At 52.8% G+C, this 14070-nt stretch overlaps 1 protein-coding gene across 5 annotated transcripts in view; it reads right to left on the bottom strand.

Moving 5' to 3' along the window:
- Window positions 1-7971: 7971 nt before the first annotated feature.
- The window catches only part of LOC108934026 (solute carrier family 12 member 7-like), a 42407-nt gene continuing 36308 nt past the window's right edge, over window positions 7972-14070 (bottom strand). For 2 of the 5 annotated variants that reach the window (XM_029253294.1, XM_029253291.1), the window contains 4 exons: window positions 13230-13399; window positions 12668-12682; window positions 11131-11264; window positions 7972-11032 (listed from right to left, as the gene is read on the bottom strand). In XM_029253294.1, the coding sequence (XP_029109127.1) occupies window positions 10941-11032; window positions 11131-11264; window positions 12668-12682; window positions 13230-13399 (411 nt within the window). In that variant the 3' untranslated portion in view covers window positions 7972-10940. The remainder of the gene's footprint in view (window positions 11033-11130; window positions 11265-12667; window positions 12683-13229; window positions 13400-14070) is intronic. The other 3 variants (XM_029253295.1, XM_029253292.1, XM_029253293.1) reach the window with 2 other exon arrangements.

The following is a 14070-nucleotide window of genomic DNA, read 5'->3' on the forward strand; positions in this document are numbered from 1 at the left end:
TCACCAACTGAGAGACAGCATCATCAATGCAAGGCAACAAACAGGTTTAGGGCCAGTTTTTACAGCAATGACCACTGGATAAATGACTGTAAGCTACAGCTGCTGTCCAAGGCAAATTATCAAGGTAACCGTTTTACTTCTGTCTTCTTGCAGCATGGTGTGATAATTATGTGTGAAATAATTATTTACTTTGTTAAAATATTATTTTTGTGCCATATTTCTAGTTTCAATACATATAAATAAGTGAAAATGTGTTGTGTCTGAACAATGATGAGCAACAACCAGAAGGGTAAACATTATAATTACATTCTGACCCATAAATGTGGGTGAAAGTGTTTGTTTTTCCCGATTGTGCAGCTGGTGACACGACAATATCGGCACGAAAGCGGTAAAGACAAGGCTAAACCCCCAAGGCGCTCACTGAGATGGCAATCGGGCCACTGGGAAGTTCCCAAACGGAAGGAGCGACGGGAGCGTGCCGTACATTGTGCCTTGGGCAGCCGGGGCGTACAGGGGCAGGAAATCTAGAAGGCCAGACATATCCGCACCTCCGCATTTCAAAAACAGCCATTTGTAATTAGCGCATACCCATTAAGTGATTTGTGGACTGTGAAGGAAAGCATGTAGAGGCACTCGCATGCCAAACATACACAAGATGCCTTTTCCTCTGTTGGCGAGCAGATGCCCCGAAAGACAAGCTGCTCCATGTGAGTGACAGGGAGCAAAGTTCTTGGCTCCTTTGATTATGACAAGTCATAATAGTTGGACCTGAGGCAGCAAAGCATACCCACGCAATTGCACTCCCACCACCGTGTTTGTGGCAAAGTCTAAAGGGGAATAGTTGTTTAAGTGAAAAGATTCAGCCCTGCTATTAAGCTCTCGATCCCAAAGCTGTCTTGCTCCCAGAGGACACCAATCTGAAACAGTAACGCTCATTGCTGGCGTGTTCGTTCAGCACACACACCAACACACGCACCAGCACATGCTCACTTTTCAGTTCGGTGTTATTCTGCATTAAGTTCTTCATTATGGTAGCCATTAGTTGACCGTCCTCTTTGTTTGTATCTGGTTTTCTTGCCCTATGTCTGTGTTAAAGTGCTCTGTGTCACTGCGTGAGAAGAGTGCTCTATAAAAAAAAAAAAAAAAAAAAAAAATAATAATTTTCTCACCTAAGTGTAGAACCCAGTGATCTTATGCGCAATTTGTTTACACCGTCTCACAGGAAAGATTGCGTGTGGGCAAAGGATCCTATCCGCTCAAGAGCTATCACCCGCAACAGACAAGGCCCACCCTGTCCTTTGTGTGGCACAGTATTGTTCCGCTGCCTTGGAAAACATTAGAAGATGACACAGACTAAACCATGTCACATGAGCCCAATACCCCCCAGGTAAAAGCCAGGAATCTTGTGGGTTGTAGCAGAGGAGCAGTACAACACAGTGCTGATTGTAAGAGTTAACAAGTATGGTATCAGCATTCTGGGAACATCACAGGAATGTGTTGAAGGATCAGCAATTGCTCTTATTTGTTGAGGCAAAGCTTTAAAGTCTTCTTAACCAACCAGCTTGTAGAAAAGGGAAGTTTAGGCACTATACACGTGAAAATAGTGAATGTTAATGAAGAATTGCTTCCTGGGGCATTGGAACTGTAAACATGTAAACTTTGTTTTTGGAGTGACAGGTCCAATACAGCAAACGCAGAGCTTGAGACCAGGTTGCTCCACCGTCCCCGATTCTTCGGTTCGCTCCTTGATTCTTTGACCCACGCCAGCCCCAGACCATGATTCTTGCCTTGACCTTTGGACAATGAATAAAAGATCCCGGACTTGGGTCCTACCTCCTGTCTGCTGCCCCTGTGTGCACGACAGCTCCACAATCATAAAGATGCGGGGTATGCTTCATGGGAGAGGAGCAAATCAGAAATCACTGCTATCCAAGAAGATGACAAAAGCTCATTTGCCAAAGAGGACCTGGAGGATCCCCAAGCCTTTTAGGAGACTGTTCTATGGACAGATGACTCCAAAGTGGAGCTTTCTGGATGACATGATCCCACTATTACAGAGCAAACACAGCACTCCTCAGTAGAAACACGATAGCAACAGGCAGACATGGTGGTGGTAGTGTCATTATGTGGGTGTGCTTTGCTGCCTAGGGGACTTGGGCGACTTGCCACAGCCCAGGGAGCTGTGAACATTGCTGTGCATCAGAAAATTCTGAAAGCAAGTATCCAGAATATCCAATCATCTATTTATGAGCTGAAGCTGAAGTGTAGTTGGGTCATAAAGCAAACAAGTGATGCAAAGCACTAAAGCAAGTCAAGCTAGAGCTAACGAGTAAGCAAATAAATGTAAATGTAAGTCCATGTTTCTAAATGACATAAAGAGTGGGTTAAAATCCCTCCAGAGAAATGTAAAGTACTGATATTGAATTATAAAAGTGGTGCAGCCAGTTATTAAAGATACGGGGACAATGACTTTTTCCAGAGTGTCAGTGTTATTTAACTTGGTTCATTGGAAAAATGAAAGAAAGATGATGTGTCATTTGTTCACTCAGGTGCTATTTTGTGTAATTGTCACGTCCACGGCCGCACCACAATCGACAGCACCTGACACCGATCAGGCACCCGGCGGCAATCAGAGCACTTACCTTTAAAAGACCCTCCTCGGTCCCTTTGCGCTTGCGGAATCTCACTAAGACACCCGTCCCATTTGCCCCTATGTCCCGTTCTTCTTCGTCCCTAGCTCCTATTCGCTTCGTCCCCTGACTACGTCCCTGGATCCTCGCTCCCACTCTGACCGCCGACCGACCGACTCTTTGCCCGTCCCCAACAACGAGAACTCGGCTGACCCCTCGGTTGCTGACGAACGATCCTGCACTTGGGTCCAGCCGTCCCCGCGTCCTCGGTTCCGCGTGACGGTATTATTAGATTTATTTGAATACCGGAAAATATTAATTGTTGGAAATATTCAATAATAAAGGAAATCAGGAAGGGGGCAAATGCTTCTTCATAGCACTGTAGGTCTGTAATTATAATTTATTTTCCTACAGCTGTGGTTCACTGTAACAAGAACAACATTTTTTTTCAGCTCTGCAGCCACCTGTAACACATGGGTCCATTGATTATTCGGGCAAGAGATTTTTTAGAAGTTGGACAATGATCTGCCAGCCTGGGACACAATGTAGAAGGACACGCCAGAACGAGAGCACAAGTATCAGACTGACTAACAAGAGAGAGACACCTGGCATGTTGGGAAGTGAAGTTTGACCTCCGACCTCTGCGGGAAACCTCCGTGAACATGCTGGAATGAGAGGGAACCCCCCCAACTCCCCTGTAGGCGTAAATGGCTGTGCTGGAGTAGGACATGGGCTCCACAGCGTCGTCCGTGGACAAGGGGCGGGGGGTGACTGTTGGGGGTTTACGCCTTCAGGAGTTTGTCGAGAGGGGTGTACAACAGTGTTGCAGTGACACACAAGAGCCGTCAAGAGCTGCATCAGGGACGTCAAGATCTCGTACTTTGATTTTGATGATGCTGTATATATTTACTTATTGTATAACTCTTTAATCGTGACCTGCCCCGACTAAACCGACAAGGTGACTGGGCGAAGTGAGGAAATAGCGCTCCTCTGGCACTCAGAGCACAGCGTTATCGACGGCAACCCCCCCCGGCTCTCGTCAGCAGCTTCTCCGGTCCGTGACAGGGCCGCCGGGACCGAGGAAACTCCAGGCGTTGTCTCTGTTGCTCTGTCCACGGAGATTTTGGTGCGGCGCGAGAAGAGGATGTCTCCAGCCTCAGGGAAGTGGGAAAGGTCAGTAGCAACAAAGATGTGAGCGCAGTGCCAGACACCGAACAATGCCCTTTGAGTCAGAGTGGGAAAACAACCTTTTGCACAGGCAGCTATTTGTTTGTGCTCATCTTTAAAGTGTCCTCATGTTCGTCACAAAGAGCCACAGAGCATCACGCACTCAATGGGTCCCTTGAGCGCAACCGTGCTTTTAGACGGCCTCAAAATGCCCCGCACGAAAGGCCAGTTCCCCCCGTTTCCGACACATGGGCTCGCAGTGAAACAAACAAACAAACAAACAAACAGAATGGACCGAGTTTAAGGTTCAGGTGTATAAACGTGTGTGTTTTCCATAAAAGAAAAAAGTATCCTGATGGCCATCCAAAGACGATCGGCTGTAATTTTTAAACGCAACGTTGGCCAAATTTGGGAAGCCTTTGAGAAGAAAATGTCCATCCATGCGAGGCGAGGGACAGCATAGCGTTCCAAAATTGGAGACGCAATTACGGTCCGACACAGAGGCGTATTGTGGGCGACGGCCTTCTGCAACCCTGGAAACCTGTGCGTTGCGCCGACCGGCTGTTCCGAGTCGCAAGAAGAGACTTTGCCAGCAGGAAGAACCCGAAACAGGACCTCCTGTGAGACACGGGGAGGGAAATGTCCATTGTAAATATCGCGGCAGAGGGACACATAATTATAATGACGCCCTTTGTCATCAAAAGGATTCATCCGGCTTTCCGGTGCTTAGATACAAAATTAACCGTAGAGTCAGAGGAAAGTACGACACTTCACACCGCTTGGATTCCAGACATCTTCTGTCGCTTCACTGCTGACTTTCTGCTGAACTGTGCACTGCAGCTGTGCTGTTTGGGCTGTTCCGCTATACGTACAGTACGTACGGCACATGGGTACGTGAGGAGCGCTGTGCACCGCAAACACAAACGCCGTTCCATCCTCAACATTGTCACTGCGACGCCTGCTGGTTCCGCTCGTGGCTGTCAGGCAAACCTGAGGGTTTTAGACGACGTCTTACGTGTCCTTCAAAGCGATTCCGTGTGAAAACAGGGCTCCGCTCCCTCCGGCGGCCGAACGCGCACCGCCCAAGCTTCGCGCTCGTCGCCATGGCGATCCAGACACACACACACACACAGGAAATGCACCGCTGGATCTTCCTCTGACCAACGTGACGAGCAACGGAAGTCTGTCCGTACCCTGATATGTTCATAAATCCAGAGTGACGTTTACCACTCAGTCACATTCAATAATAGCTTATAATACAAACATCCCTGGATTTGTTTGGTGGTTAACCCTGTCGAAACGTCAGATAAAGCTAAAACAAGTTTAAGAATGTAACGTAAGGCTTTTATTCCTTTATTTTGAATTAAAGTGAGGGGGCGCGGTGGCGCGGTGGGTTGGACCGGGTCCTGCTCTCCGGTGGGTCTGGGGTTCGAGTCCCGCTTGGGGTGCCTTGTGGCGGACTGGCGTCCTGTCCTGGGTGTGTCTGGCCTTCCACCCTGTGTTGCCGGGTAGGCTCCGGTTCCTTGCGACCCCGTATGGGATGAGCAGTTCAGAAAGTGTGTGTGTGTGTGAATTAAAGTGCATTCAGAATGATTGGGGAAAGAAAATCCTCACCTGCACAATGTGCTTTGCAGTTTTCGTTGCTCACTTCATCCCAGAAGCACCCGTCTTCCTCAGCTTCTGGCCACTTTCAAATTCATCAAATACACGATAGACTAAAATGTAAACTATACACACATTCCTCAGTTTATTTATGGGATTTCTGCATTTCTTACTGTGTTACCAGTCTTGTCCTTTCTGCTCTGCCCACCTGCAGTGTCATCTCTCACTGCTCATCCCCACCACAGCTGCTGGGGCTCCTCACTGACCACAGTGACATCACTGAGAAGTCTACCAAGGACATCATTCCAAGTATAACACACACACACACACACACAACCCCTCATCCCATACAGGGTCGCAGGGAGCCGGAGCCTAATCCGGCAACACAGGGTGAAGGGCTGGAGGGGGAGGGGACACACCCAGGATGGGACACCAGTCTGTCGCAAAGCGGGACTCGAACCCCAGACGCACCGGAGAGCAGGACCCGGTCCAACCCACTGCGCCCCCCAAGTATAATAAACCAAATAAAATATGAAATGTGTCTTATAACACATGTACAAAGGTGGAGAAAAGCATGGGCACATGAGCGGAACTTTCTAGTAGCACTGACACATTTCTCCAAAGTTGTGCGAAAGGCGTTCAGCGGGGTGGCTACAGTTAGACTCCCCCACCCCCCGTATTTAGTTACGCCATCACAACTGGAGTTTTGTGCCTCGCGCAGCCCTGCCGATATGCACAACGGCTCGGAGGCCATCTTTTGTCACCGCTTTCTCGAACCAATATGATTATGAACCAGAAAACTGCAGGGTTCCTTGCGTTGTTCACGTGTAGAGTGTGTCGCACTGTCTGCGTCTGCACTTCAATGGGTCACCTGAGGTCGACACCACAGAAGCGTGCTGAAGCTCACGGCCGTTTTACCGTGTGTCATCCATCATCATTCGTGTTTGCACTGTGGTGCTCCATCCCAGTTGGATCCTGGCACCTGTATTTTCACCTCTGCCGTGGCCATTTGACCTGGTTGCACCTCGAAAAGGAAGAAGGAGACTCAACGGAATAGTAAGAGCGTAAGGAAAGTAGGGCGAAATGACCGACGTCCTCGAGGAGCCTTCGGTCATCTTTGTGTCGCCCTTGGTTTGAGAAAGCAGAAGTACGGCAACGAGGAGAAACGGTAAGAAGAAGAGCTGGAGGTTTGAGAGCTCAGGTGAAGAGCTGTGACACGGAAGCTCCGAAAGGACGATGACGTCCCTGCCGGCGTTCCCTGGACTCGCGTCCCACGGCCGTCCCCAGCAGTCGGCTTCGTCCTTCTCTCACAGCTACGCGACACCGCTCATATAAATACATCTACATATGTATGTAGAGTATGTGTATCTCTAGAGAGACATACCGTAGAGAGGAAAGGCAGAGTGACCTTCTGCAGGTCTCTGCAGCTGCTTCACTGAGCCAGTGAGGGTGAAACTCCGTCCTTCGAGCTCAGGCAAACATTTCCATAAAGCAAGTTGCGCATTTTTCACAGTCCGAATGTGGAGTTTCCCTCACCGGGCTTTCGGTAGACGAACCGACAACATCTGCCCCGCTCTTCGGAGAACTCCCCACCGATGAAGGATGCCGCTGGGCTTCTTTCGCTCCTCGCGCGCCGCACTGCGCAATAACGCTCGGAAAGCGCCGGAACGCACGGTGGAACGCTCGCTTGAGCTCTAGGAAGCAACCAAGGAGCAGCGAAGAGTGTGTGTGAGCATGAGAAGGGTGCACATGACACGCGAGGCGCAAACAGACGCTGGTGCCACGCTGGTGCCACGCTGGTGCCACGCTGGTGCCGAGTCGCACTGTAAGATGAGAGGCGTGGGACGTGCGTCACAAAGGTTCCCAGGAGGCAGCAGCGCAGCACGCGGGTGGAAGCGTTCCGTCGACCCCCGAGTGCGGGCTGCTCCTGACGCTCGCTGGAAAACAGAGGACCCCACACTGCGGTAAAGTGGCGAGAAACACCGGAAAGTTCCTTCGCTGTAGAGCAGTGTTTCAACCGGCAAGTGAACAGAGAGCGAGAGCCTCTTGTGGCCCTGGATGAACACTGCAAAGTGAGAACAAACACACGCATCTGGAGGAGGGAGAAACTTTAAAAGAATAAAAATAAAAATTGACACTTGAGGCCACAGTTTGAGAAATTACCCAGCGGTCACGTGGTAAAGCAGAGTTCCTCCAGCCAGGGGCGCCGCCGCCCTCTGCTCTCGGTCGCACACTTTGAGCCCTGGAGAAAGGTGCCGTACGCCGCAACGGCCGTGCCATCGTGTGTAGAGCGTGACGTGTCAAACACAGAGCGCGGGACTGCGGAAAGCCGCCTCTGGAAGGATCGCCGAGAAGCTGCGTCCACGAGCTCCTGCAGATCACGGGGGCTCCGGAGAGGACGCCGAAAGCAGCTCTTATCGGCAGCGCTTCCTCCAGGCCCGCTGTGCCGAAGCTCATCCCGAACGGATCATCCCTTCTTCCTGCTCCGAAGCCGCCTGTTGGCAGCCAGCTCTTGAGCGAGGCCTTTCGGCTCGCAGCAGCAGCACGTCTGGTCTCCTCTACGAGGAGATGATCAGGGAGTGACAGCACCACCTGCCCCCCTGGGTTGCTCCCCCCCCCCACTGCCCATGAATGAAGCTCTCAGAGCGCAGGGAGCCTTGGAAGTAGCAAGCGCTCAACGGGCGGATTTGGACAGAAGTTCGGCAAAATATTTAGCGATATTTGGGCGCGAAAAGTATTCTTTGTGAAGATCAGTGGTCAGGTGCGGTACGTTTCAAAGTACTTCATCGGTATTTCACTACTCAAAGTAAACACCACAGAATTCGAGATACGTGTGCGAACCTTAACTGCCAACTGACGTGATTCACGCCAGGAAATCAGTTCTAGCAGAAGGGCTTCATTCCGAACTTTTTGTAAGTAAACGCGATTCGCCTGCAATTTGTACATCCAAACTTAGGATATATATCATATCGCCAGTGGAAACAGCGGCGAAAACAAGCAGCTCCGTAACCGCGAACAAAGCGAGCAAAAAGAAAACGCGTCGACGTCCTCGCTGTCGTGATCACAAGGAGCGTGGTGCAACGAGGGTAAAGAGCGTGTAATTACAGCGCTAATATTTAGGCACGTAAGGCTCCAAACAGCTCCGTCAATGAACCCCCTGCTTTGTACTTCCGCACACCCTCCGGCAGGTGAAAGAGACGCGGGACTTAACCTTCAATTCCTCAACGGACAGACGGATTCGTCATTTACCGTAGTCCAGTTAAAGTACTTTCACAAATCTGCAGCGAATCCTTAATAGAATAACGACGGTAATGAAAAGGGGCTGCGCGTTCAGCACGTTCTCCACATGCGGGACGAGATGCGGCCCCTCCTGTCCCGCGGACAAACCCGTCCAGCCCAAGACGACCGGGTCGGAGACACAGGAAAAGACATTTTGAGGAAGAAACCGACGACACGTCGGCTGTCTGCGTGCGACTGCGACGGAAAGGACCACATAAGGTATGTGTTTACCGTGTGTTTACCGTGCGTTTACCGTGCAGCCAGCCGCCAGAAGACTCACGTCGCCGAGCGGGACGATGCGTTTCGGCAGCGACGCCCCGGAGCCCGATCCGCGTCCTCGGTCGGAAAGCAGCCGACGCAGTTCGCCCAGGTGACGATACGCAGCGTGCGAGAACGTCCGATGGAGCAGAAAAGGTGCAAAAAAGCACACATTTGTACAGCTTCTTTTTATTCTCATTGGCACGTTTGAGGCCATGCAGAGTGAAATCACAAGCACAGTTTATAAAGTCAAACTAAAAAAGTGCTGTACATTATGTTACATTTGCTATGCAGTTCGTACGACGACAATACAGGATATACCGTATCTAATTAGAGGTTAAAAAAAAAGCAAAAAACAGCAGTAGAGCAGCAGGCGAATGATCCACACGGTCTGTTCTTTCCGAACGGTTTCCGCCCCAAACATCGGGACACGCGAGAAGGATCCCGAAAAAGGAGCTTCGGGGTTAACTGTCCACTGAAGCGGCACGGCAGACGCCTCCAGCTGCTTTATTATGAGGTGCTGCTGGGTCGCAACAGCTGCTTAAACAGCGCAGACTCACACGCGTGCAGCGTTTTCCATTATCTGCGCCACGTCCGGCCGGTGGACTCCGGAAGCTGAGCTCCTCATACCTTCTATGTAGTTAGAGCGGGTTTCCCGGGAAACGCGGTTGAAAGAGATGAGGGCGAACGGAACGGGACGGGATCGTTTTCGGGAAACACGTTAAGTCAAACCCTACGCCGTAAACGGTGTGTCACGAGTCCAAGACGCGGCTTCTGGTTCGCGCCGACTTCACGGCTTCGGCGGAAGGGACCCGGAGGCCGCTCCGATGCGGGTGAGACTCGCCGTCCCGGTGGACGTCTCCACCACCTCTTAGTGCGGAAGCGCGTAACCGGTGCGGTGAAACGAGGACGCGGGGGGGAGCAGAGGGACGCGCGCAACCCGCCTCCGCACAGCAATAATTCGCTCGAATACTGTACGCTTGAGACGTACTTCCGGAAGATCCCTCACCGCACGACGCGTCCGCTTTAAGCCGAACCAAAGGCGAGGGTGTGCCGGAGCGTCCCGGCCTTTCGGGAGGAGCTAAAGTTTGAGCGTCGCTCATCCTCGGTTCCCGTCCCAGGTGAACGGATGGAAAATGAAAACGGACGCACGTTCGGCGCACCGACGCCTCGATCCGCCGGTCGGCGGTCTGAGCGCGAGAAGCACCGCAGCCCCCGTTGCTTTCCATTCCCGGAGGGGCAAACGCTGAACGGATGAGTTCTTTAACGCAGCGAGGTTGCGCTGCGCGCGCGACTTTCTGATATGTCAGCGAGAGAAAACGCAACGCCGTGGAAGACGGACTCGGCGCTCAGTGCCGCTTCCCCAAGCAAAGCTCTTGACGCCGGATGCACGAGCGTCTGCGGGAAAGTCGCGTTTCCGGTTAGTCCAAAACCCGAAGTAAAGTCATCCTGTGCTTGTCCACTGCGCTCCTGTAGTCGTGCAGGTGCACGCGCGCACGTTCCAGTTGGCAGCCATCATAATAGACAGTGTTACCCTCCCAGCGTACACATTAATGTCCTACAAAGTACTTGTAATGTTATATATGTCGACGTCTGAGTAACAGGAGAAGTGCGAACACACCCGGCGCTCCTATGTGCACCTTTTCAAGACGTCACCAAGAACAAAAAGCAGAGCGGATTTGTAGTCGGTCTACACTAAAAGGGAAAGAGCGGAGCACATCTGTACCTGCACCGTGTGCTCTCCCGTGTGCGCCTGCACACACACACGCACACACACACGCACACACACACGCACACACACGCACAGACGACATAAATGACAATGGAAACGTGCTCCGAACACTAACTGATTCGAGATCCCCGAATTGCACAAGAACAGTCGAAGTCGGGGGTGCCGGGACACATCGCCCTCCGGTCCGGGTGAGAGGCGGCTCCGGGACCGCCGCACCTCGTCCTCGGTTGGCCGCGAGAGGGCTTTCCCGCAGACCCGCTCCAGCGGCAGCGCTACGAGTAGATGGTGATGACCTCCCTCCCGCTTCCCCGCACCAGCAAGACCCGGGGCAGCCCCTCCATGAGGACCTCCAGGAACTCCATGTCTGAGGCGCAGCGGTCAAGGAAGGAACACCGGCTCCAAAGCGCGCTCCTTGCGGCGGGAACAACATCTGGCATCATTTCAACCCGAGGCAGAGGATACAGTTCTCGTCTCCGCCCTTGTTTTTGGGTGGACCCGGCATGTTGAGCAGGACCAGCTGGGCTCCTCTGGACTTGCTGCCGATGGCCTTGTTGAGCTCCACGGCGGTGTGCATCCTGCGCACGTTGGACTGGTTCCTGCGGCACGGCACGGTGTCAGAGCAGGCCGGAGAGTCCGCGGAGCAGAACGGTGACGTCCGTAGCGGCACCCTTCTGCTCCGCTTCTTCTCCCCTGCCTACGGCTGCGACTTTTCCCCGGCTGCTCTACAAGGGCCTGCCGCTGCGCTCGACCCTGTACCTTAGAAGCTCCGCCGAGATCAAAACTCGTAGCGGTGCGGCGACCGCGCCGCTAGCCAGCAGCTGGCAAAATTTCGATAAGGGGAAGCAAGCGGCAGGTCCGTAGATGACAAAACAAAATGCGGCGGCGTGTTAGTGAGCATCCTGGAGCTCCACGCGAGCGGTGTGTGTTAGCGAAGCTCAGCAGCTCTTGTCATCATCATGCAGCATCACGAGTTCTGCGACATGCAGCACCATCGGCGCCGTCGGTCGGGCATCGAGAGCTTCGGCGAAACGGCAAGCGAAGAGGAGAACGGAAGGGTCTTCGAGAGGGACACGTGGGTCACGATCCTCATCCTCTAGTTCGTTCTGAACACGTGGACGACGACGGATCTTTTATCGGACTTACGACCCGGTTCAGCAAAGGTTAAACATGTCGTGCTAAATGTACGCAGTGAGCCGACCGCACGCGATAAGATGCCACGATAGAAATGATGAGCAATTAAGAAATTCGGTACCATAAAGTTCTCTTTTCAGGAAAATTAACACCCGTTAACAGTCAGCTGTTGTTTTTTTTTTTGTTTTTTTAAATTAATAAAGATGTAGTTTTCAGCGACTTCCCTACAAACCACAAACAAAAGTGACTTTGGCTCCAGACTGCTTCTTCAGCGCTGGACCCGAAACAGCGGTTTTCAGTTTAATGAATCCAGGCCTTGAACCATATCGAATTATAGATTTGGATTCCGACGCCTTTTAATAAACGCTCGATCCGACGTGGAGCAAAAGCGGTAACTCTGCGCTTCTACTCCGAAGAGCAGGAACAGGAGTTCACAGGAGTGCGTATGGAGCATGATGGTAGCAGCGGGGATGGAGCCGAAACACACTCTGGGCGCCTTCTCCAGGTCAGACCGGTTACGCAGCCCACGCGCACTAAATGCACGACATCACGACATGCGAACCCAACTGGGACACTCCTCGGGGTTAGGGTCAGGGTCAGGGTCAGGGTCAGGGTCAGGGTTAGGGCTGCTCCCGAAGCTCCCTGGGCGTGCTGTTAGTGAAACGGTCTGTGTCTCTCTTCCTTGCAGCCCTGGACAAACTCTGAGTAGACTGAAGGAAGAGCACAGAGCAGCTGCGTGCGTGCGTATACACAGACACGCACGCACACGCATGCACACACACACACGCACGCACACGCACGCACACGCACGCACACGCACGCACACGCACGCACACACGCCGCTGAGACAAAGAGAAAAGGGACTTACAGACTCTCCCACTCTCTAGAAGAGGAAAACAAGAACAGAAACAACACACGGCGGTTTAGACAAGTCTGCATTTGAGTCCAGCACTCGTACCGAGGGTGCGGTGGTTTAGACGTCACGTACGAAAATGTGCGCTATGAACAAAAGCATATATACATATACACACGCATATACACATCGCACACTGTAGAATTCCGGGCCCTGCCGAAAGCTTTCGGCGCCTACGCTGTTTCGAACGCCTCTGGGCCGCTACGCTCGTCTCGACCTCCGGAGGTGCCGTCCGTCATCGCGGCATCACGAGGGGGTCCGAGAAGCCCCGAAAGAGGCAGCGCGGACGTCGGAGAGACAGCCTGGCGTATCTTTCCGAGGGACGGGGAGGATCGGGGACTCGGGCGGCACGCGAGGCTGGAAAGGACACGGCGTTCGCCTCCTACACACTGGTTTCAGGAGTCGGAATCCCTCAAAAGGAGCGTACGACACGACGGCTTTCGTGCATCGTCACATTTTCGCGCCTTTGGGAAGACCCGCTGCTCCTCCAGCAGCGACGGGCTGCTCTCAGACTTACGGCTTCATGTTGAAGAGGTCCCGCACCCCGACGTTGGCCTCGCGCTGCCGGTTCCGCTCGCCGATGAGCTTCTCCTTGGTCCAGGTCATGTGCACTCGGTCAGGGACGGGGCCGGCCTTGTCGTTGAGGGTCGCGTGGGACTTGGTGTTCCTGTCGTGAATGAGCTGGGCCTACGTGTGCAGGAGAGGGACCGGTCAGCGCGGGGGAGTCCCGCGAGCGCTCCTACACGACCGGACCGAACCGGAGCACGCGGTCCGCCGAAAGACAGCCTGCGAGGGGAAACGCAGCTTTTCTCCGCTCAAAATGCAGCAGGAAGTGGAACAAAGCGTAGCCGGTCGTGAGCCGACTTCAGGTGAACATATAAGGAAGACTCGGAAGAATTATTCTTCATTATGTTGTTCGTAAAACAAACACCTGACAATCCTGACTTCGCGCGCACGCACACACACACACACACACACACACACACACACAGTGTTTGCAACCACTTGTCCCAAGCAGGGTCGCGGGGAGCTGGAGCCTAACCCGGCAACACGATGCTGGAGGGGGAGGGGACACGCCCAGGATGGGACGCCAGTCCATCGCAAGGCGCCCCAAGTGGGACTCGAACCCCAGACCCACCTGAGAGCAGAAAAAGGTCAAACCCGCTGTGCCACCACACCCCCCCCCTTCGTGCAAAGGATATTTTGCAAACGAGGAACTCTTCTTTCTGTGGGACAAACCCCCCCCCCCCGGGGTGAAGGGTTTGACACGTAACCTAGAGCGACTGGTACAAGAAACGAGCCCAAGAGGGAATCTTGTGTGCAGAACATTCAGCAGAAGAGATGGTACCTTCACACTG

The sequence above is a fragment of the Scleropages formosus genome, chromosome 7 (assembly GCF_900964775.1).
Source record: "Scleropages formosus chromosome 7, fSclFor1.1, whole genome shotgun sequence".
Lineage (NCBI taxonomy): Eukaryota > Metazoa > Chordata > Actinopteri > Osteoglossiformes > Osteoglossidae > Scleropages > Scleropages formosus.